Source organism: Leuciscus leuciscus (assembly GCF_965113295.1).
Source record: "Leuciscus leuciscus genome assembly, chromosome: 20".
Taxonomy (NCBI): Eukaryota; Metazoa; Chordata; class Actinopteri; order Cypriniformes; family Leuciscidae; genus Leuciscus; species Leuciscus leuciscus.
In genome coordinates, this window is record NC_138744.1 from 28,252,028 (window position 1) to 28,276,470 (window position 24,443).

The 24,443-nt window shown below is 39.7% G+C and overlaps 2 protein-coding genes and 1 long non-coding RNA gene across 3 annotated transcripts in view; 1 reads left to right on the forward strand and 2 right to left on the reverse strand.

Moving 5' to 3' along the window:
• cdkal1 (CDK5 regulatory subunit associated protein 1-like 1) overlaps positions 1-24,443 on the forward strand; it is a 344,073-nt gene that overhangs the window by 246,520 nt on the left and 73,110 nt on the right. Inside the window, exon 10 of the mRNA XM_082150344.1 lies at positions 6,847-6,992. Within this exon, the coding sequence (XP_082006470.1) occupies positions 6,847-6,992 (146 nt within the window). The remainder of the gene's footprint in view (positions 1-6,846; positions 6,993-24,443) is intronic.
• The window catches only part of LOC309484188 (uncharacterized protein), a 157,480-nt gene that overhangs the window by 63,194 nt on the left and 69,843 nt on the right, over positions 1-24,443 (reverse strand). The gene's annotated exons all lie outside the window — the stretch shown is intronic.
• Positions 11,651-14,315, reverse strand: LOC309483944. The gene is made up of 2 exons (XR_014200679.1): positions 12,106-14,315; positions 11,651-12,016 (listed from the first exon to the last, which is right to left on the reverse strand). It is a non-coding gene; the product is annotated as an uncharacterized lncRNA (long non-coding RNA).

The following is a 24,443-nucleotide window of genomic DNA, read 5'->3' on the forward strand; positions in this document are numbered from 1 at the left end:
GTTCGAGCTTAGAATTAATGACAGTTAAAACACTCCATTATGTTCCTCACATCACAGCAATATCATCCTAAAGCATAATATTGTGCATTAGAAAACGTAGTATCATGCTGCATCATTGAAGAAAGTTCTGTTTTAATGTGTCTCATTTACTCTGTTTCAGAGTGTCTTATCTACCACATACAGTATGTATGTGAACCATGGGGCCGATTGGCTCGCGTGTTGTGTTGTGTGCTTCTGCTTTTTTTTTTTTTTTTGATCAGAGCATGATAACGGCTCCTCGTGTCCCTTGTGCTCATACTAAACCACTGAATGAGAATGATGTGATGTCGCGGCAACACCTCACTGACAGGGGTGTTCTGATCTGATCAGAGCCACAGATTAATTGGCACATTACATGAATACATGATTTTGGTGTCCCATTACTGATGTATACATATATAATATTTGTATTTTATTTTAAATTTAATTTAAAAAGTGCAATAAGACAACTACTACTACTACTAATAATAATAATTCATTGTAAAAAGGAGGAGATCCTTCTCATGAATAACTCTAGGCTGATTTCTAAACTTTGTATTCTGTCTAAGGTTTTTGAATCTCTTATTAGTGGTGAGCAGTTGATTTCGTATTTGAATTAACACGACATCTTATGACATAATCAGCCAGGCTTTAGGAAAAAAGCACAGCACAACTACAGCTGCTTCCAGGGTTCTAAATTATATCATTGAGGCGCTTGATAGAGGCCATTATTGTGTTTCACTTTTTATTGATTGTCTAAGGCTTTCGACACTTGTTGATTTCAGTATACTGAAAACTAGACTGAGACTAACTAGATTGTCAAATGATACAATTTCTTAGTTTGAAAGCTATTTATTGGACAGGACACAGTGTTTGCGGATGGAAGGTCATTCATCCGCACCTTTAAAGATTATGAGGGGTGTTCCTCAGGGGTCTTTTCTGGGGCCTTTACTTTTTATCATTTTTATATTTGGTGATTCCTTATCTTTGAAATCCCCTCTTAATCAATAAGGACTAAATTAAAAATAAAGCTGGGATTTTATTATAGAAATAAATCTTGTTTTTCATTTGAGGCAAAAAGAAGACTAGTCTCGGCCACTTTTATGCCAGTCATTGATTATGGGGATATTTTGTATAAATCAGCAACTACCAAATTTTTAAGCTCTTTGGATACGTTGTATCATTACTTAATTACTTAATTTACTAAATTGTAAATACAATTCTCATCATTGTGATCTGTACCACAGAGTTGATTGGTCGTCATTATCAACACGCAGATGTAAACATTGGTACCGGTTTATTTATAAATCCATTTTGGAACTACTGCCTCCATATCTTTGCCCTCTTACCCAACACATACATTAATTCATACGTACCAAAAATTTTTAAGCTGGCTATGATTAAACCGCTTGTTAAAAAACGCAACTTGATCCTACAGAATTAGTCAATTACAGGCCGATCTCAAATCTACCTTTTCTATCAAAGGTACCAGAAAATGCAGTATCCTCACAACTATGTTCTTTTTTAGAAATAAATGGAATCTGCGAAGATTTTCAGTCAGGTTTTAGACCGTACCATATACTGAGACAACTCTCATTAGAGTCACAAATGATTTGCTCCTATCATCCAATGGTGGTTGTATCTCTCTCTTAGTGTTACTTGATCTTAGTGATGCATTTGATGATACTATCGACCACAACATTATTTTAAATAGAGTCGAAAATTATGTTGGCATTATCTGACCGTTATCAGTTTGTAGCAGTAAATTAAGTGATGTCTTATCGATCAAAAGTTCAGTATGGCATACCACAAGGTTCAGTACTAGGACTGTTGCTGTTCACTCTGCACATGCTACCCTTAGGAAATATCATGACAGAATGGAGAAAAAAACCTTGGGAGAAACCAGGCTCAGTCGGGGGCCAGTTCTCCTCTGGCCAACGAGCGAACAGTGTATGATTATGATCCAGAAAGCATTACAGGTCAGAAGTCAGATTGGATCAGAACATTCAGAAAATGTATCCAGTTCCATCTGGTTGGAAGACGGAGTCATTTGTTGAGGATCAGTAATATATCCTGATATCCTCTGTGTGAGTTGCAAAGTTCAGAATTAATTGGTTTTAGACTGTTTTGAAATGTGCAGTATGTTTTCATAGGCTGTCAATCTCCTAGGATTAGACCTCATTAAATGTAAAGAAGTATATGCATTTAATTATGTAGATAGATGATTAATGTAATATTTTCGTGGAGATATTAGGGGTTGCACTACCTGGTTGGTTTGCCACTATTTGATGCTTTAGCTTGTGTGTGCTCATGACAGAGTGATCTTAGAGGGGGGGAAGCATATAAACGCTGGCCACATATATATGGTGTCTGAAAATAAAGCGAACCTGTGTGTTCAGCAAACATGTTATAAGAAAACAGCATGCTTGGTTAGTTTGATGTGTTCAATTGCTCCATTCTCAATGCTGTACTGCTTACTACTCTTTATTTATTTTTAACTGAGCATGTAAGCATTGTCGGTAGTCTTGCCATCCTTAGGCAATACAGAGCTGGAATGATTGGATCAGACTGTCTCCTGTGATTGAGGTTGAGGAGTAGAGCCGCACTCAGTGTTTAAACACAGGGCTGCTGTGATGTGTTAGTGGAGCGTGTGACCACTGCATCATCAGCCGGTCTCTGTGCTGTCATAGACGCGTCTCACAGGCATTTAAATCATTCTCGGCTGTCACTGATCTCGTGTGCCATCTGCCAGAGCAACTATCCCCCCCCCGGCAAGCGAGACGTGTGTTTGGCTTATTGTCCGCCTATAATGAGCTCTAAGCACATATTAGCATGACTGCATAAATACATGTCTTCCTTGAGTAAATAGCATGCATATTAAATGATGCTTTGGGCTACAAGGTGCAGGACATACAAAAATGAAGAATAATTATGTTTGTTAATTAACGCTTGTGTTTCACATCTGATCAGATCTGATACTCCAGAGTGATCTGTTCGTCTGCTCTGAAATTAAAGCTGTATGCTTGCCTGTGTGTCTCCATAATACTATCTTCCATGGTTGAGAGGATGAATTATAGGGACTGTTGTGGGAGCTCAACAATATCATGTGTTGACCAATGAGAGATGATGACCACTCTGTTCAGAAATAACCAGAACAACACTAATGAAGCCTTTGAATATGTGTCACATTCAATGGTCGCATCATTATCATTAACCCTCTGGGAGGAGGAAACTGTTACCTGAAGCACATCTGCTGCAGGTGATCAGACAACTAGTACTCTATTTGCATTTATGCATTTAACAGATGCTTTTATCCAACACAGTTTACGAAAGAGGAACAAACTTTCGACAAGCAACTTCTCAAAGAGCCAACAATATTTGTAATATACAATTCCAGGTTTATTAGACAACTTGATAAGAAAATGAGCTAGAGAAGTCAAGTCACCTTCATTTAAATAGCGCTTTTAACGATATAGATTGTTTCAAAGCAGCTTTACTGTGATAATAGGAAATTACAGTAACAGAGATTGTTTTGGCTTTACAGCAGCTCTAGAATAAAGTTATTGTCCAGCTAAAGTTAGTTTTGATTGATTGATTCACTTTCGTTGCAAAGATCATTAGTTATTAACTTAGGAGCTGCTAACACGACACCGTTCTAACAGAAAACCTTCAACGCGATCTAGCCCGCTCATCCACACAAAATAGTGCCTGGTGGCTCGAGAACGCAAACCCTGAAATATGTTCAAGGTGCAAGCCTTGAATAATAAAAAAAAAAAAAAGGTTATCTCTGCGCAAACCTCAAAAACGGAAACCCACGAAAATGCAGATGGCGTGTACATGTGCATCGTGTTTAATCCATGGTTAAGCGCTTTTGAGTATATATGTGCGCAGGCGTGAACAGGGTGTTCGCGCGGTAGTAAAAGGTAGTAAAAAGAATCTACCAAAATTAAGGCCCTTGAAAGGTAGTAAAAGGTAACAAACGCAATTTGACTTGGTAGTAAATTTTTCATCCCCACCTCAATATATGAGTTTCCATTTTTTTGCTTAATATTTGTGTCTCCATATTTTAACTTCATCTAGCATAATTTTAAAATATATACGGTGCTAACAACAGGACCTGACAGGCTCGACATTAACGCTTGTCTGCTTGTCCGGGACAAGTGGATTTTTTGAAGGGACAAGTAAAAGAGAATTTTACTTGCCCGGCCGGACAAGTAGCCTGATTAAACGTCAATAACAAAAAAATTTAATAACTAGGGAATCACTAAAAGGAGAGAATGATTCTGATTGTATTATATTTATTGTAAGTTGCGATCGATAGTGTGTTGTCTAACTCCAATAGAGTTCAGAAGAGTTCAGAATGAAGAGAAGAGGAGAAAAGCAGAGAGGAAATAGGAAATAATTTTGTTCTGCCTTGTGGTCTGGTTTAAGTGCTTGCAGAAGAGGTGTGTCTTCAGTTGTTTCTTTAAAGATGTTATGGTCTCAACAGTTCGGTGGAGGTTTGCAGATCATTCCACCAGAGAGGAGCAGAAAAGGTAAAGGGTCTGAAAAGTGACTTTGTACTTCTTCGTTGTGAATGAACGAAAACGATGGGCATCGCTCATTCAGTGACCATAGCTGACAGGAGGAACCATATACTTGTACTCTTTAAGTCAGGTTAAAGACCACCTTCCCTTTCCTCCCCTTTGTTTTTTACATTTATTTATTTTTTTCTTTACTGAGTCTGCTGTCCTATCCTCGATAAATAATTTGTAGGTGTCTGATGACGTTCAGTTTGACTGGCTCCGTCATGCAGCGTTTTGTGTCGAGCTTCATGTCTGTGTCGATCATGTAACACGTGTTGTTCACTCTGAGGTTCTTCACATGTCCCAGAGCAAGTGGGCCCAAATTATCTTCACTGCTAATCAGTCACTATTCTTTAAACTAATTAATTCTTTTAATTCTGATTCTGTAATGTAGAAGCCCATGCAGAGATGCACAAGAGAACCAGATGAGACTCATCAGCTGGGGGGTTCACCACCACAATGAAGTTTAACTGAGATGATAAGCCATAATCAATGGTTTCTATCTTCTCCGTGTGTATATTATACATATATTATTTATATGTTTGAGTGAAATTAATATTTTTTTCTTTCTTTTTTTCTTCTACAAACTACTGACTACATTGCATCCAGTTTCAAATAAAAATATTGCATCTAAACCATTTATTTGCAGAAAATGACAACTGATCAAAACAACGAAAAAAATATGCCGTGTTTTCAGACCTCGAATAATGCAAAGAAAACAAGTTTATGTTCATTTTTAAACAACACAATACTAATGTTTTAACTTAGTAAGAGTTCAGAAATCAATATTTGGTGGATTAACCCTGATTTACAATTGCAGCTTTCATGCGTCTTGGTATGCTCCTTATCAGTTGGGCGCATGGCTGTTGGGCGACTTTATGCCTCTCCTGGCGAAACAATTCAAGCAGCTTGGCTTTATTTAATGGGTGGCGAGCATCCATCTTCCTGCTGATCACATTCAAGAGGTTTAATAATAAAATGTTGGTGTATTCTAAGGTGTAAACCACTCCTCGTTCACGCCCCCTCGCATATTGGCTTTCCAAGCAAAACCTGTTTTACATCAATTTAAATCAATGTATGGTTTTATGTGAACGATAAAGCAAGACTATTTTCACATAATTTTGAAGAAAAAACTATAGGCGACGACATCCATAAGTCAAAAGTCTTATTGCCACATATTTAGTATGTGTTTTGTGGCCTTATTTCAAAAATTTAAATTTTTAGTTTTTTCGATAACCACGCATAAACATTATTCTCTCAAAAATGAAAACATGTACATACATGTGGCTCACATATTATTGTAGTCCTGTTTGTGCTATATAGAGTGAATTTACACCTTTGCCATTAATATGTTTATAAGCAACTGAAAAAAGCACAAATGTCAGAGCATGTCAGAACACCCCCAGGGCCCAAAAAAACGCTCAGACTCCAGAATTTGAGGGTATTGGACCTGAAAAGTCCTTGAAACGTCCTTGAATTTAAAATTAGCCAAGGTGTGGGGACTCTGATCAATGTCGAAAACAGCTGTGCTGCTTCATATTTTTGTGGAAACCATGATACATTTTATTTTTCAGGATTCTTTTGATGAATAGAAAGATCAATAGAACAGCTCTCTTGCATTGTCTCAGTGCTTGGAGAGTTTAGCTTTGCTTCACAGCCGCTGATCATCTTAGAAGCTGTCTTACCCTGATCTCTCTGTTCTCTAGGACAACAGAGAGACATCACTGTAACCAATATCTCACTGCTTCTCTGTCTCTTAAGGGTAATGTGCCTGGAATGGTTTATGAAAGGAAGACTTGATGTTCTCACATCACAGGGACAAAAATACAAGGACTTTGCATAGATGTTTTTTTGTTGTTTTCTTCTAAATTGTGTTTGATGGAGCTTCAGCATTGTGGACGTTTCTCTGAACACTCACAGATGATCTCGTGTTTATCACTGCAAACATGTTCATCAGCTTCTATTGCAGCTCTGCAGTGAAACATTAGCTGCCTGTTAACCCTGAGAAGCTGTAGTGATCCGGTTAGATTGTGTTACTCTAAACCTCTGATGTGAGAGACACACTACAGACATCTCATCTGAACACAAACAAATTAGTGCCACATATGTTGTGTATGTGTTGTTTCATAGGTAGTTCAGCTTTGCTGATGGTGTTGTCATGTTACAGGGGTCTATAAACACTGGTGGAAATCAAAGCTTTCTTTCTCTTTTTCTATCACATTATATTTGTGTTGTAGCTCACCTTCCTTTTTCCGTCCAACAGGAAATGGCCAAAATCCTTAACCACCCACGAGTCTATGCCTTCCTCCATGTGCCTGTCCAATCAGCATCTGACAGCGTCCTGATGGACATGAAGAGAGAGTACTGCTGTGCCGACTTCAGACAGGTCATGGACTTCCTCAAGGAGAAGTAAGTACCTACTGTTACCTACTAATGATCACTGTGTTTCTTCATGATAGACACTTGACTGGCGCTTCCGATCATATGTGCATTGATAACCAGACAGAGAAATGCTCTTTATACTTTTAATGCTCTTTTACTCAGATTGACGTTTGTCATCCATGTGTTGAATGCTGGGTAATGGTGTATGAAGTGAGCACTACACACAAAAGTATGGATTAAATCTTGACATTTTGCAAATGTCAGTTTTTATGAGTTTGATAAGCTCTTCATTACTGTTTATGATTATTGTGCTCGAGTGCATTTGTTGGAGAGCAAATCAATGAGTCTGAAACACTGAAACATGGGTACATATGGAGGAAACGATCGAGGCCAGTCAGATATCGATGTTTGTAGTTTAAAGGCATTTCATGACATTCATAGAAAAACTTTTTAAGGCAGAAAGTCACATTACCTTGCGTTTGCTTTCACTATTCTCACTCATATGGTGTTCACCATTTATCTCAACACTGAAAATCGTAAAAGAGGATGGCAGGGAATCTACTGAAGGAGTACAGCATCACATGTTCAACACACAAACACTGCTGATAGCTGCTGTAGTTATAGCCTTCATAAAGTCAAAAGATGCTGATCTGACTGATTTCTTACCTGAATCAACAGCCACATTTACACCTGATTACCAGCACCTACCGACATGAGTCACAAAAAAACATCTGTTTGTCTCTCTCTTTTTCTCCCAGACACGTTCTCAGTTTCACTGTTGGATGTTGTTGTTGAACACAATCCCAGTGGTCAAAGGTCTCAGTGCATATCTCAGGCTCTACTGCTACACACTCAAACATTAAATGGTTTCATTCCTTCCTGAGCCCGTCCAGGAGTCACCAGAGCACTGCTATATAAAAATACGCTCTGACTGTTGAAGAAACGACCTGGACAAACTCAGACTGCTCAGACTGAGCAGGTTTTTTACATGCAGTGATTTTCATCAATTCAAACAAAACCAATCCGATTTCAGTATCATATAAATCCCAATTTTATGTTACGGTCAGCTCGTTTCAAGCCGCAACATAAACAAGGGATCAGACACCAGCGGTCAATGAATGAATTTCTTTTTCCTTTTTTTTTTTTTTTAACAAATATAACAATAACCACTCATAACAAACATAAGTCTAGGGAAAATAAAGAAACAAAGAAATAACAAACAAAATAACTACAACAAAATATCAAAGCTACATGATATAAGATGTGTATAAGAAAGAAAATCAATGAGATGCTAAGAGCCCCACTCCTGTTAGAAATTATACCACAGAGAGTTTATTAGGATCCATGTAAATGCAGCAACTGAACAAACTTTCCAATCTGATTCACTTTGCAACCCAACACACAAAAATGCAATCACAAGTTGGTTGTCATTTAACTATATTAATGAGGACATTTGGCCCTCACAAGTACAGCTAACCAAGTACACACACACACACACACACACACACACACACTCAAACAGACAAACAAACAAATAAACAGAAAGGACAGGGACAGTCCCACCCAGTGGTTGCTATGACGATGATTATACTCTGTCTGTACAGAGGTGCACATTTGTCTGCTTGTTACTATGATGTCATCAGAAGGATGAAGGGACTTTCTTGCTCAATTTTAAAATTGTGCCATACATGGTGCGTTGAAAGGTTAGTGGCATTCAGGTCAAAGTTGCAGTAGTTTCCCTCCTAGAGGACACATTCATGCCCATCACTCATTCCTAAGAGCCTAGAGCGCTCAGGGCCAGTCATCTGTAGGCAGCCCCAGAAGAGGCTTATCTTTTACACAGACGCCGACTGACCCTTATACCTCAGACACACAGAGCTCACATTACCAGCAGCTGTGCCGCAGAGGTCAAACTCCTGTTTCCTTATCAAGTGGCACAGAGTTGTTTTAGACGACTCAACACATAATTTCTGCTCACAGCAGAACTTTAGGCAAGTAACGCTGAAAAACCAAAGGCTCTTGATGTCAGAGACTGGGGAGATCTCTGAGGTCTTGTCTGACAGCTGTGCTGGATTTGGAAGCGTAGAGGCAAACATTCCCACATGACACAGAAGGAGTTTGGTTATGGGGTGAGAAAAGGAAGGATGAAAAAATGAAACAGATTTATTTTGTTCCTATGTTCAGCCTGCTAAAGAATCATTTGTTCTGCTGCAATGAAGGTTTACTATGTCAACCTGTTTGCTGGACATGAGATGAGATGCCTCATCATATGGATTGCACTGGTTCCTGATTAAGACTCTTCCAAACTTCTCGTTTCGCACCCGGGTTGCCAACAAACCCCATTTATTGTTTCCTCTGAACTTTAAAAGAGTCATTTTAATACAATTTTCTCAATCTGAAGTCATCAGCTCCGGCATCCTGTCAGTCTGTCTGAGAGGTGTTTAAGCCTCAGTGAGTAGGACTCCTAAAAGCCCAAGCTATTACAATCACCTTCTCTCATGCTAAATTAAAGTGATTCAAACTCCAGTCTGGAGAACAGGGCTAATGACACTAGCGTTTGATGAATGCAGTGATAATGTGCAATAAGTGGACTCACCCGGCATGGAACGAGCTCAAGATGAGTCTGCTTCTCCGGTAATATAGTGGAGAAGTCATTAAATGTGTTTCTGAGGAGAGCGATTGCTTCTCTGTGTATTTGTGAACCCCACCGCCAGCAGCCATGATTCCAGACCTCTCAAGCAGCATTTAAAAAAAAAAATCTTTTACAGAAAATATTGTTTTACAGTCCTTTTCTTTTCTTTTAAATTGTATTTAAAACTCTGTAAAGTTACAAACAATATCTGTAAAATTTACTTTCAATCATTTGAATTATATAGAGCCACCGGAATTGTTCGAGGGGAGGGTCTATGGGCGGGTAAATGTATGGGTTTTTTTCAGATCTTTCGATCTAATGGATGAATTAAGCTTGCGCAATTTACATATGAACACGAAAGGAGACGACGGAAAACATACGGAAAGCAGCAGCTTTCGTTTCTGCTCTGACATCCGCCAGACCACACCGAACGCTGTGAGTGCGTGTTAGAAATCAGGAACGGTGAGAGAACATTGTGCTTGGTAACTTTTTCATCTTCAAACCAAACTTGAGTCTTCAGTCGACAAAGTTTAAATCCCGTCTGGCTAGCGCGCTTCCCTTAATGTTTATGCATTAGGTCAGTAGGCGGTCTTTTGTGACTGTTCGAAGTGAACTAACGATATTTTGATGATCGATTAGTTGGTCGATTATTGCTTCAATTAGTCGATTAATCTGATAACAATTCAGATTAAAGGGCATTAAAGGGCTCTAACTGTCTAATCTTTCAGTATTGTAAAATTACTTTAAGGATCTCTGTCTACTTGACAGGTGAATGACCACACGTTTTTCCCTAATAAACCTGCTTTAAGGTCTGTAAATGATTGCGTTTGGATGAAGATCAGTGTTGAGAAGCGTTGATATCATGAGACATTCTTTGTGAGTGGCGTATCTGTTCAACAGATGCACTGCAGCCAACGCCAGTGTTTTTTTTTTTTGTGTGGTTTTTTTTTTGTGGTTTCAGATATTACACAGGCGTTAAATAAAAATAAATAATAATAATTATAATTGGCCGCTTGATTCAGGATTTCAAGATTAGGGGTGGGGGAAGATAAACATTTATTCATTTATTCATTCACACACCCTTTATTTTGTTCATTAATTTTAAATTTAATTTTTAAGTCTTAATTTCTCCCTGGATCTGAACAGTCTTTGTCTTGACTCTTTAACTCACAAATAATAATGAATCCTATGGGTTAGGGTTAGAATGTGGATTCATTCTTTCTTTCTGTTTTTCGTACTGACAATATAAATGTGAAAAGATCTAAATACTTGAATGTAAAGTTTTATAGACCGATCATTCAGTGTTGATTTATTGCAACAGCAGTTGTCGTCATCCTAGGTGAAGCATCAGTTGTTCTCTGATTCAGATGCTCCTGGTGATTCATGATTCAGATCATCAGCTCATGTGTGAGTCCAGTGTTCACAATCCACTGCTCTTTCAGGTCAGTAGCTGAACCTGGCCCTTCACTTGCCCCCGCTTGTCTCGTGCTTTAATTGCTTTGAGACGTGTTGAAGCATGTGTGAGTGTGCAAATGCAGTGATGGAGAGAGTCACAACTGATGTTTACAGACTCCTCTTCTGTAGTCTGTTGCATTCTCTAGACAAACAGCCTCATGGGCGATAATGTATTTGTAGTTAGTCATTATGTTTCTCAGTACTGTGGGATCTCACTAGCATTCCTGTCCTTGAGTTAAACGCAGCATTACCTGTTGATGTTTAAGCTCTGATTCTCTGCTTGATCACGTAACACATTTAGTCTCCATCGGTCATAATCTATCAGTCCCCACCAAATCATTGAGTCTTTTCCTTCAGATGTCTTTTTAACACACTGCCATACCCTCTGCTTCCAAATTCCCGATGGAGGAAATGAGCTTTCTGCTGTGTGGAGTTCATCTGTACTGTGATGCACCTCTCTTTTATTTAATGTTATTGTGTGAAGAGAGGCTGACAGAAGGGTTTGACTGGACATCAGCAACAAAATATATGTTTCTTCACCTTTTTGATTGCTCCATCTTATTATTTGCATTTAGCACTTTTTTGGGGGGGGGGGGGGTCAATATTTATTCAGGGACAGGAATCCTTCTACTTTTTCCAACGCGCGGGGATGGGGGGTGTATGTGTAGTTAGTGAGACTAAGGATAGGTTAATGTTTCACATGTACACAGGACACCGGAGAGGAGCAATGGATCAGGTTCCCTTGAGGCAGGAGGGGAAGTTTTGGCGCTTTCACATCTGACTGGCGGGATTTCCCACTCCTGGCACACGCTCTGCTCACTTGCCACCCTGAGTCATGCTGTTTGTGTCCTGAAACTCCGCGCTGGTTCCCGCCACACCGCTTCCCGCCTCACTGCTTCCCGCCTCCTTCGCTCTGATTCCGCCTGAATTAGAGTTTCTTGACAACTTTGTCCGTCTCGTTAATCTGTTTGATATGAGTCATTGTTTTGTCAAGTGTGCTGACTCAAAGCGCACACACACATCCACACTATTGTATAATAAATGACTCGTCACCTCATAGCATTCACTGTCACGCACATGCATCAACCCACTTTAACTCTGTTTTCTGTCTCACATCGGCTCTTATGGCACAAACCCCTGTGTTTGCCGCCTGAGCAAGAGCTGGAATCTGTGGAACCGGTTCTAGGTGTGTCGTGTGTATGATTTGTGTTTGCTTCCCCCTGAGGGATGAAACATGAGAAGGATGGGTCATATATTCTATTGAAATACTGTTTTAATGCTTTAATGTAGATAGATGGCTTTAGATGATCTATTCATAGGTTTCTCTGAAAAGAGTAACACTTTGATAATACATTGATCTGTTTGTGCCGAGGAGGTCAGTCCTACCTGGACTGACCTCTGTCAGCATTCCCTTTCTGGAGCCCCTGGAATATGACATCATGTTGACATCGATCACCGATGACATCCCAAGAACATGACATCACAGACAGCAGACAAATAATTAAATTGAGGTTGTTGCATTCATTTGTTGCATAAATTGAGGTTGTTGAAGAGTGACTGCATTCACAATATTGTTTTTATTAAAAAAAGAAGCCAAACTCTTTGCTTTGAGCATAACCGACACAGCAACATTGACTCAACCAATGGTTTTAAGGACGGAACGTTGTATTTGTGTGACCAATGGCAGATGGGGGAGTGTTCAGAAAACAGTCTTCATTTTTGCAGTACTCTCTGGTGACACTAGAGGCAATGAAATCACAACTAATCTTGATCCTGCTTAAAGGTTCTGGTCTCTCTCTTCTACCTTACCACACGTTAATTGTCCATGTGTTGAACTTGTTGTGTAATCATCAGTTGTAACTGGAATAACTTGATGTGTGTTATCTCTGTGTTAGAGCTGCATAAACAGTGGCCTCATAGTAATTAAGTGAGCTGTTTATGCCTGCTGCCTGCAATCTTTCTAGAAGTTTTACCAAACTTGTCCATACAGAAGAAATCTGCACTCTGGACATTTCTTATAAGAATATAATTATGACAGCCAGGAGGGATACATTTAACTTGATTAAATTAAACTTTATCTATCTATCTATCTATCTATCTATCTATCTATCTATCTATCTATCTATCTCTGTCTGTCTGTCTGTCTGTCTGTGAAACATAAAAAGCTCAGATAAATGTCTGTCTTATGCAAATAATTAAGAGAAGTTGATTTAGTCAATCAGCAGATTTTTACATAGCCTTCTGCAGATGTTTTGAAAGAAATGGCAGATCATTCTTAAATGTGTGTTTAAATGTGAGAGTATGCTAAACTTCACATTTCACACATGAGCTGCTCCTGCCGTTTACCAGCAAGTTCAGCAAATTTAGGCCTGACAAAAACAGGAAGTAGATAAATAATGGCTCATTAACTCTGTCCACTGACATTAATAAATCCCCACTTTGAATGCACTAGCTAATAGATCCCTTTCATTGATCAGTTTAGAACAGAAGTGCTAGTCCAGGATGAGCTGGCCTGTTGGTCAGGGACAGCCACGGTAGCTGCGTTTCCATTACTCTTCAAATTGCGTAAATTAAAATTGAGAATTGAAAATACGCCCAATGGAAACACGTCAATTTTGCAAAAACTCCCATATATCGCAAAAAAGTTTTTACGCTCACGTGAGGTGGTTTTTCAGGCAATTTGAAAAATAAATATTTAGCAAAACTGCAATGGAAACAGTTTTTTTAATTTATTTTTTTACTTACAGGTCACCTTACGTACGTAAAAGGCGATCATTATTTAAAGATGACACGGTATGTTTGGACGGAAGACGAGACAGAGTTCTTCATTAAACTCATAAAATACAAGTATTATTAGGGAATACTGGATTATAAACTAAGAAATACCACTATTTATCAAGACCTTGAACCAGATATGAGGGAGAAAAACCTCATACGTGGCTACTCCCAAGTATAAGGGGCTTTCCTTGGCATTAATGCTTGGATAACACACCTACAGTACGACTCATTCGATTAAAAATAATGGCTTGTGTGGTGGCTGGAATATAGGTAAACCTACCAACATCCGTTGATTTTTTTTAATGACTTATCGTGAGAGGAAAAAATCACGTTTTAGTTGCATACCATCAGGTAATGGAAACGCCATCATTTCGAAATAGTTTTTTTTATTATTTTTAGAAAATATCCCAAAGTTTTGTGCAAATCTGTAATGGAAACACGGCTAGTGATAATGACTCTAGAACCTTAACTTCAAGTACACTGAGCTTTTTTCTTCTGATTTGTATGAAAGGTTCCTCTGTGCTTTATCTTGGTGTACTTTAAGGCTCTAGCATTGGACCGCTGTTGTTAAAACTACATTTAAATCAGCTTGTCTTTTGATTATTCTCTAATAGCAGTTAATTTGCTGGATGTCACATCACAGCCTCTGAACAGTAGTTTGTAAAAATACTCTTTAAAAAAAATATATAAAAAAGTAGCTAGCTGCAATAAGTTACTCACACACATAAGTTGAACATTATGTGTGTTCAACATAAGTTGAACATTATGTTACACTACATTGAACATTAAAGGGTCAATTGTCAATGATATTAATTTATGAGGAGTTTGAAAAGTAGATTTTTCAATTAATTGCAAATATTTAATGAACAATTTGATTGACAGCATTGGTTCTTGAGGCAAAGTTGTTCAGAATGAGGAGTTCGAAAAAGTAGATTTTTCTGAAAATTCAAAATGGTGAAAAAATGTGAATGGTAAAAATGAAATCAGGGATATACGTTTATGATATATGTTCGTCTTAAGCCAAGGATTCCACTGATATAAGACTACGACAAAACAGTCTGAGTTTTTGATCGCTGTACCGCCCCCTATTGGCCAATCAGGGCCATACTTTGTCAATGTCTCCCCAAATTTAGACCTACCATCTGGCCAGGTTTTTTAGTCTCTAGGCCTTACGGTTTGGTCTGCACGATCAGTTTAACAGCGGAATAATAATAATAAAGTTGGACCAAAAGACATGAGAGTTCACTTCTAATTTTAGATGCAATGTGAATGGAAGGCTTATCTTCATTCACCTCTCTTAAGATATGTTAGTTTGGTTATTTAAAGAGAGACTCCTGCTGGCAGGCTGGTTGATGTATGAAAATGACTTCACTTGTAGACCAAATGCTTCACTGGTGAGTTTGAAGTTTTTGTGTACGCTGTTGAAAGCTTGACTCTCTTCCGTTCTCTGTGTACTCTCTTATGACTCAATGGATTGGTGTCTCCACGTGTCTGATTTATGGTGTTTGGATAGCAGCTAGTTTCTGACAACACAGTGTGTGTGATTAACTTAACATCTAAACTGCTGAATGAAATTACATGGAAGGAACCGGCTTACCCTTTAGAGCAAAACGCTGCTTATGTAAATGTGTAATTGTGCCATGTCTCCTTTTATCTCCACTGTAATAAGAGGTTTGTGAATTGTATGAAAACAGAGGTTGTATACAGGTTTGTGTAGCCTAAAATAAAGCAGAGCTAAGCTTCACCAGCACGGTCTGTTTTCATAATCATAATGATTTGGTCGGAGCTATCGCTCTGCTAACTACACTTAGAGGATGAAATGTTTTCAATAGTCATGCATCAAAATAATAACAAGTGTTTTTGTATCAGTTGGTCCCACATGTTGATCAAGTGTCCAGAGTCTCAGACGTCTGGATAACAAATTGTGTGTCACAGCACAACAAAAATCAGAAGAATGTGCAGGTTTGATGTTTAACAGAGAGCTGACTGTAGTCTTTGTAACTGGAACAACATTTGTGACACAGGCCTATTTTCAATTTCCAGGGATGCTATTAAGCCTAAAAATATCAGATATTCCATCTGTATTTGAGTGTTTTCTTTGGAGAGTCTAATTTGTAACTGAAAGCAGGCACTGGGAAATACATGCTGGTGCACGAGAACGGATGAGACGAGCCTGCACTGGCTCCTCAGGCTACCCTGTCATTACAAACCCTTGAGGTTCATGTAGAGCTCTTCTGCTGCCCTGCTCTAAAACACATGAAAACATCTGCTCAAGACAGAAAGAGTTGGAGTCTAAAGGCTGTTATCGAGGACTTTCTTTTAGCATGTCAGAACAATGATGAAACTTGATACCCCGTGTCACACATGCTTCGTGAGCGCAGGTGAGTAAACAGCAATATGCAAAAAGAATACAAGTAGAGTTGTGACATGTCGTAAACTTCACAGCCTCTTTATTCCCTAAGAGCAGGGGAACGTTTGTGTTCATCAGCCTGTCCTGGATAGGGCCTTTAAGTGCAGATTTCAGATCAGTGACTGCTGATTAGGCCCAAAGCCATGTCACTTGAGCGTTACATTTTAAAGCCATCATTGTTCTCAGTATTAGAGGATAATGCATTGTCTCCGCATGTACTGTAACTGCAAGTGGAATTCTCCCTCTGCTTCATGTAATGGATATCACATGATAGTTTGAAACTGCAGGTTGTGGATTGCAGACATGGTTCTCATGAAGGAGTGCAGGTGTGAGCTTCAGCGGGATGTGGACTCTTGAAGTTCTGAATACACCCATTTAGAGAAAATGATCAGATTATCCCAGAGACTGACTTTCTGTGTGCTGCTTAAAAGTACTCACACTGCCTGTGTTGCCAAATAAACATGTTATCTCATATCAGGAATGAAGTCCACATTGAATTGTTCAGCTCGTTAGAGTTTTGAATGCAAAAGTTAAGTGAGTTTTATTATTTTTTATTATTATGGCAGTCAGTTGTCGTCCTTACTACAAGTCTTTAATGAGAGTTGGCAATGTTAGTCGACATGAGCAACAGAAGCTATATTGTCAAAGACCTATATGCAAATATGCACCAATACAATGTGGCGACTACCGGTCAGAGTGCAGACAGTGGAGTTGATGTAACCACCTGTTAAGCATTGTTGGATAGAAACATGAGAACAACTACTATCTAGAGGTAGCAGACCTGCGCAATGGGTCCCAAAGAACTCACGGGTTTCGGGTCGGGTTCGGGTATACATTTCATGAATATCTTCGGGTTCAGTCAGATTTGGGTTTGTAAACTAAGGAAAACTATATATGTAGTTAAGGTTTGTGTGTCGTCTGCTGTGTTGTGGCCGAAAGAGTGCATGTGAGCGGGAGCACATTTATATATCATTTATATAGTAAGTGTATTTTCACGTGTGCTCCTGCACTTGCACGCTTTTTTGGTCACAACACAGCAGACGGCACTCAAACCTTAACTATGAGTGCGATAAGGCAAAAAAATTTAAATGTATTACAGTGCCAAATGATGCAGCAAATACTGCACTGCAACAAATTCTACCGAATAATATTTATAAATAAAAAATATTTTTAAGTCACAATCACTCCTCGTGTTTACTGGATAGCAGGTGAGGGGATAGCACAAAATTATACATAAACCTCTAACATTACTACGCAGTAATGTGTGTGTGTGTGTGTGTGTGTGTGTGTGTGTGTGTGTGTGTGTGTGTGTGTGTGTGTGTGTGTGTGTGTGTGTGTGTAGTGAATGAGTGTAAACTGAACACAGCTCAAATCAAATAGCCGCTCTGCCGTCTCTATGTCGGTCTCTGTCAAGAGTACTATCAATACAATACTGCATCATAAACATTTTCTACTATTTTATATGTATATTTAAATGTTTTAAAACGTGATATGATTGATATTCAAATGAGTGAAAACTCTATGAATGAAATGAGCACAGCTCGTACGTAAATCAAATAGCCGTGTTTCTCTACACTCAGAAATCAGTTTTGTCAAAAGTAGGCTGCTATCAGCTATTGTGTGTGCATTTAAATGTTTAAAACATTGTACAATATGATAAATGAATGAGTGCAAACAGTATATTAAAGGGATACTTCACGATTAGCATTAAGCTTTGTATCAGTAGAAACGGTAGTATTTTCGAATGACCGTGCTTCCCTCCCTCATGTCCCCCTGAGATGAGAGATTTATGTATTCTGTGTATGGGGAAAAAAAACCTCAGATGACGCAAAAATCGTCATTTTGCGTCATCGGAGGCTTTTTTGGCCAGAGGCTAGAGACTACAGCCAGTAGTGGAAGCTAGTTCCGCATGTTTTCAACCCGCCCATAGGGGGTGGGATCTCACGATAAAACGGCGTCTTTTCAGTTTCGAGTCAACTAGTAGCCTAGTTGTATCATTTCTTCCGATACTGCCCTCTGTAACTGGTAGGCGTGGCTTGAGAGTGGCCTCGTAGGGCAGCGAAGCAAGTGCATTCTGGGAGTTGTTGTCTTTTATCCACATGAGCCAAAAATACATTTTCTGGCTTTTTTCAGTCTAGAAGGCACCAACTTCTAAAATAATTTCACATTTTTACTACATAAATGACCCAATTTAAATACACATTCATCTTTCCAGCGGTGAAATATCCCTTTAAATGAAGCGTGATATGTCAAATAGTCAAATATTGCTGTGTCTGTACATACACATTTAAATGTTTTTAACCTTGTACAATATGATCTTGTCGTTTTAACCAATAAATAGCTCAGCGGTTACATGCAGTGTAGGTCTTACAAAGCTGTCTTGGCTTTTGGCAGCAAGAATACAAGTGCATCTCTACAGCAACGGATTTCAGATTCGGGTCGGGTCCGGTCTTAAACTTTTTAACATTACCGTTTGGGTCGGGTCAAACGATCTCAGGAACGGGCCGGGTTTGAGCTTCAATTTAAAGCCTGTTCAGACCTCTACTACTAGCAACCAGCTGAACAACATCTAGTGACTGAATGACTGTCACTGTAAACGCATCTTCAGAGTTTATTTTGTCTCATGAACTTAAACCACAAACTTACGGCTGGCAGATATTTGATTTTATAAATGCCTCATTCCTGATTCCATAGGCCTTTTCAGTTGATTTAGAGTAATTTAGCATGTAAAAGTGCATAAGAAACTCCAGTAAGTTAGTGACATATTGAGAGTGCTATATTAAATTGCCAGATCTCGCTCAAACTCTCACAGTCATCTTTTCATGATTTAATTAAGGTCTCACACTCCTCTGTGAGTTAGTGTTGGCATTTATTTTGCAGTATGAAAGTTCCTGTGGCCTTTGAACTTGAGTTCTAATTGCTGTAAAGTTCAATGATAAACCAAATTGACATTTCATTTACATGTTACACTTTAAGGCCCATGTGTGCTGGAGTTCCCCAGGGACCCGTATCCACTTTTGTGGTCCCCACATTCGGCACCTGCCGCAGAAAATGCAGGATCACGTAGGAGGACATCTCCTGCATTTAATTTGAGTTATGGTGGGCCAGACACGACCCTGCCACCCACACCGCTGCATACAAATCAGGCAGAAGGAGGAGGCCGGTGGTCTGCCATCTCCAGACTTAAGAAAGGGCACACAGAAGAGAGACTGAGCTAATGGCGTCCTGTGGGAAGATCTGCCCTTTGTGGACAGATAGACGGATACGTCCTACAATCACCCTCAGTTTTTCTTTTCTTTTTTTTTCTTAATTGTGTTCTTGCACACTGTCCGTCAGGGTTAGGGTAGAAATATGCTTCGGTGGCAGAGAGAATTATCAAACAGTGAGCACAGGAGATTCAACAGCACCAACCCCTGGGAAACATTCTGCGATAATTGAAAGCCAGTGTATACTGAAGATGAATTTAATAGTTTCATATAGACTTTGATTTTATTTCATTTGCGTTTATTCCATCATCCTGCAAATGTATGTAACGCTTAATTTTCCTCTGTGCATGTGATTTTATGAGTCCATGGGGTCAGTCTTACTGATGATTTTGTATGATTGGAAAGGTTGTAAAGATCACCTGGAGACCGAGAGTGAGTTTTGATTATTCTTCACACGTGGGTTCCCTGTGTTTGAAAGCAAACAGCCAGTGTTTATTGGGACTCTGTTATCTCTTGGGTGCTTTTAGGGAGCTGTTTTTTGTGGAGCTCATTTCCTGAAGGTGCTCGGGAGTCAAGCATGCTGTCGGCCTGTAAGCATGCCTGCGTTTGTTCGGATTGAAATCTGAAGCATTCCAGCGGTTTGTTTGTGTAGGCCTGCATGTTCTCCACAATGCTTTTTGAAGCTGGGACCGTACCAGGTTTTTATTTGACCTAAAAACCTCCCGCCTCCTGAAGAATGAAAACTCAGATTCCCTGCTGTTGTTTTGGTGATGTTTACGGACCGCTGGCACAGATCTCCAGTGCATCACATCTTCATCGTTACTTCAGGCAGTGTGGGGAGCGGATCTCTCTTGAGATGGTTCTTTTGGCCGTGTTTGGTCTTCTGAGGCCCACTGAGGGTCTGACTCCTCCAGATGGTGGAACAGCCGTGCCAATAGTCTTTTACCTGGTCCACCAGCTCGCCACCTGCAGGACTGGGCATGCCAAGGTGTTACTGGAAGTCGTCCCTGTCTTCTGACCAGAGATCAGTCCTGTGTGTTCTCTTTCTCTTTATATATTCACACCAGACTCATGCTAAATCAGCATAAAATGGCACATACTGTCTGGAACACACGCCAGACAGACTCTTGTAGGACACTCTCCACCTGTGCCATTACAGCTTAGCTCCTCTAGCTCTCTTCGCCCCATGGCTCATCTGCGGTTGGGATGACCTGTCTCCCTTGAAGCCCTCTTTTGACAGGCCATCTGTTGGGCCAACTGTGCTGAACTGGACCGGTGAGTGGCTGCTGGTGTCTCCTGCACTCACCACGTACCTTGTGTTTGCAGCCGCAACTGCTTGAATGAATGTGCTTTTGGATGTTGCTTAATATAAAAAAGAATAACTCTTTCAAGTAATGCTTTAAAAAAATTACACTTCTTAAATTGACTAGAGTGAACGTGTCTAAAATGTGTGTAGTCTTGAGGTCACAATATCTCCATCCAAAAGTCATCAATACCTGTTGTTTTTCCCTCATTCCAAAATTGAACACAATTTCCAGTCATACTCATGGATGACTAGTTTACATGCTACTAAGTGCAACCATTTTTTTAAATGTTTTTTTTTGTTTGTTTCCTGAATGTTCTTCCTCACTGTATCAGCACAAAACCTGCATGCCTTTTGATTCCAAGCCGACTGGTCAAACCAGTACACCCAGACTCTGTGTCCAGCCTGTTTATTAATTCAGGGAATCTGACTGGATCTAATGAGTAACGCTCAGTAAGTGGCCTACAGGTGCTATGTGGGCTGCTTGTGCTGTTGTCTGTTGTCTGCAGTTGTAGTAAGACAAGAATTTATTCATGGCAAGTTAAAAATGTCAAGTTTCTCCTATGTCGCAGCACGAGAACTAAGCGACATCGGAAACATTTTTTCCAGTTATTATAAGGTAAAACTCAGTTTTAAAACATTGAAATTAGAATATGAAGTTTGAGTGAGAGATGTTTGAACCTGGATCTCTTTTCATGAGCCCTTGGGAGCTCATGAAGTCATGGAGGAACCAAATATGATGCACATACCTCATTTGTAGAAGAATGAGACACCGATGATACTGTTGGATCCCCAGCAACGTGTTGATAAGCGTGAGCGACGAGAGATGGTCATTTTGCCCTCAGCCTCTGGGAGGATTAGAACATCTCTGGCTTCACTTTTCAATGCACTGTGTGAATGTGTGCGAGCATGTCCACTCTTTTACATGTGTGTTCAGGTGTGTCAACGGCTTCTCTAATAATAGGCACGTGCGTGTGCTCTGGAGTCTTAAATCCATTTATGGAACAAAGATTGTTTTTCTCACTTGTCAAATGAGCCAAAAAGGCCTCCAGCAACAGGTGGTGTGTGTGTCAGTTACATGATACTTCAGCGTGGAAACTGGATCTCAAGGGATAAATTCAACTTTACGCTTGCACACTTCTTCATATTAAGAAGTGGCCACGTTCACAGGTCTTCAGATGAACCCGCTGATTTCTCTGATGTCCGAGATGGCAGATTGTCAGTTGTGACAACTGACAACTCAAGTGCGACGGGTTTCACATTTGAGTGAGAATTCTCTGCTGTTATTTACTGGGTGTGTAAGTCATGTGAATGAGGACCACGTGAGAGGCTCCTTTGGTCATGCTGGAAATTAGGTATTCTGATCAGACCCAGTCCCCAATCAAAGTCTGTGTGCAAATGGACAGTTTTTGTCAGGCGTAATGAGAAATAGAGCTGTGGTGTGATCTGAGTATTGCTTTTCAATCAGGCTGATAGGAATCATGTTTGGTAATGCGGATGATCTTCATGGCTGTTTTCATGTAGCATCAATGTCTAGTAAAACATCAAAATAAAACTGAATATGTTTTCTAACAGTAGCCTCACATTTACTCTGTGCTTTGAGAGAAACACTGTCTGATCTGTTTGTATCAAATGTGTTTCCTCTAAAGGAATTCATACTCAATGTACTGCACACACTCAGTCCATCCAATCAGTGTTAACTTCCTGTACGGTCTCCAGTGATCCTCACTGTCATCCAGTATATACTATGTCCTCTGGTAAGCAGCATCATTCCCCTCCATAAAGCAGAATGAAATTAAATTAAAGAGATCCAGAAGACTCGATTTTCCACTTGATTGACCAGCTGCGGCCGCTTGCCGCTTTGTGGGTGGTGATGATGAGTTGTCCGGTGTAAACGCAGTGATAGCGGGCGGTTTATACCCTGCTCTCACTACAGCTAATTGAAAGTATATATTTCGATCCCACCGTCCCACTCCACCCATAGCCGAGCTGCCCCATTATCCTCCTCTGGCTGGACTAATGAAGCGTGCACAGAGCGCCATTGAGACATCAAGCTCCTGTTTTTTTTTTAGTTTTTTTTTTATGGTAAACTGATTGCTTTGAGCGGTTAATTATTTAGTGGGCTGATTGTGACCTCTGCACTGGAAATCATTTGAGCTGCTCTTCTAACACGGATGTTTTGAGCACATTGCTTCCCTAAGAAACCGTTGTCTGAGCTTTAGCACATTTTCAATCTAAATGACTTGTTTTGACCTTTGGAAATACTTTCAAGCTACAGCCTTTAAATGTGACAGCGAGAGAGAGACACGTGTTAATGCACATACTGTGTCAGCATCTAAGCATGTGAAATGAAACGCATTCTTTGGCTGCTGAAAAGAGACTTAATGCTGATATTGCTGCTTTTGATGGATTTTTGAAAAACATTCAGATGTCCTTGAAGGAGAAATTAATTAAACTCTGAATAATGACTGTTTACTGATGTCTTTTTAGAGCTGCTTTACAGCAGATTTGAAGTCTGTTTACATCACTGAATCATTATTTTCCTGTTTATCTGCTTTGAAACAATCTGTATTGTATAAAGCGCTATATGAATCATGATAACTTCACTTGACGACAATACCTTATGCAGCATTGCCTCACGAGTATACATTTATTTTAACTGCATGGTAAATAAGAAAAACTCATTGAGTAGATTTTTTTGCAGGTTTTTCAAGCTCAATCTAAAAGAAAGTCCACTGCTGACATGACAGTGACTTTGCCATGTCACCAATCTTTACATTTTTGTTTGCTCCCTGTGCACTGTAGAAGTCTTTACGATCTGGATACACTTACACTGGAATTATATGACCTTTATATTACTGTTTCTTCTGGACTTCGAAAGCTGAAATACACTGCAGTACAATTCTGATCAGAAAGGAGCACATACGTGCGAGCTTAAGTGTATAATGATCAACACTCACCATTGACATCAGGTCTTGAGGGGAAGCTTGGAAGACACCTTTAGGCAGGAAGCCAACAAAACAAACAAAAAAAGCCATTAATCCAGCACCTGTGAATGAGAGGAGCCTTTAATAACCCTGAAGAGCCCAAGCCCAATGGAGAAGTGCACTTGTCAAGAGGGTCATTTTTTTTTTTTTTTTTTGCAGGGCTGCCTGTCATCTATTCTGCTTCTATTTTTCTTTAATGATGGGCGCCTGGCCTGGATACCTCAATTTTCCTCTCATAACTTAGACACCTTGATCCAGCTCTTTTGAGGGAGTTTGCTGCTGCCTCAGCTGTGTGTGTTAGCATGAAACCCTGCCTCTGTGAATTTCAGGGCTGATAAAAACTGTGATGCGAGTTTTAATAAGATGTTTCTCTTGACAGGACGATGATTTTTGAGACTTGAGAACATGACCCTGGACCACTGGAGAGGCGTTCAAAAATAAAGAACACGATACGCATGTATTCTAAGAAGTGTGTGAAAACCAGCGAAGGTCACTTTCCATGAGTTTAAAACAAGTGTTGAGTGAAACCACAGAAGAGACTGTGAGAGTGATAGGCCATGAGAGCTCAGCGCTGCTGGTGTGCGTGAACCAGCAGGAAATGCGCAGAGACAGCTCAATATGTTCCTTTAATTAGAAACCTGCCCACCCTGCGAGGGGTGAACAAACCACACACTCGTGCAGACATCCCTCCTGATGTTGCTCATGCA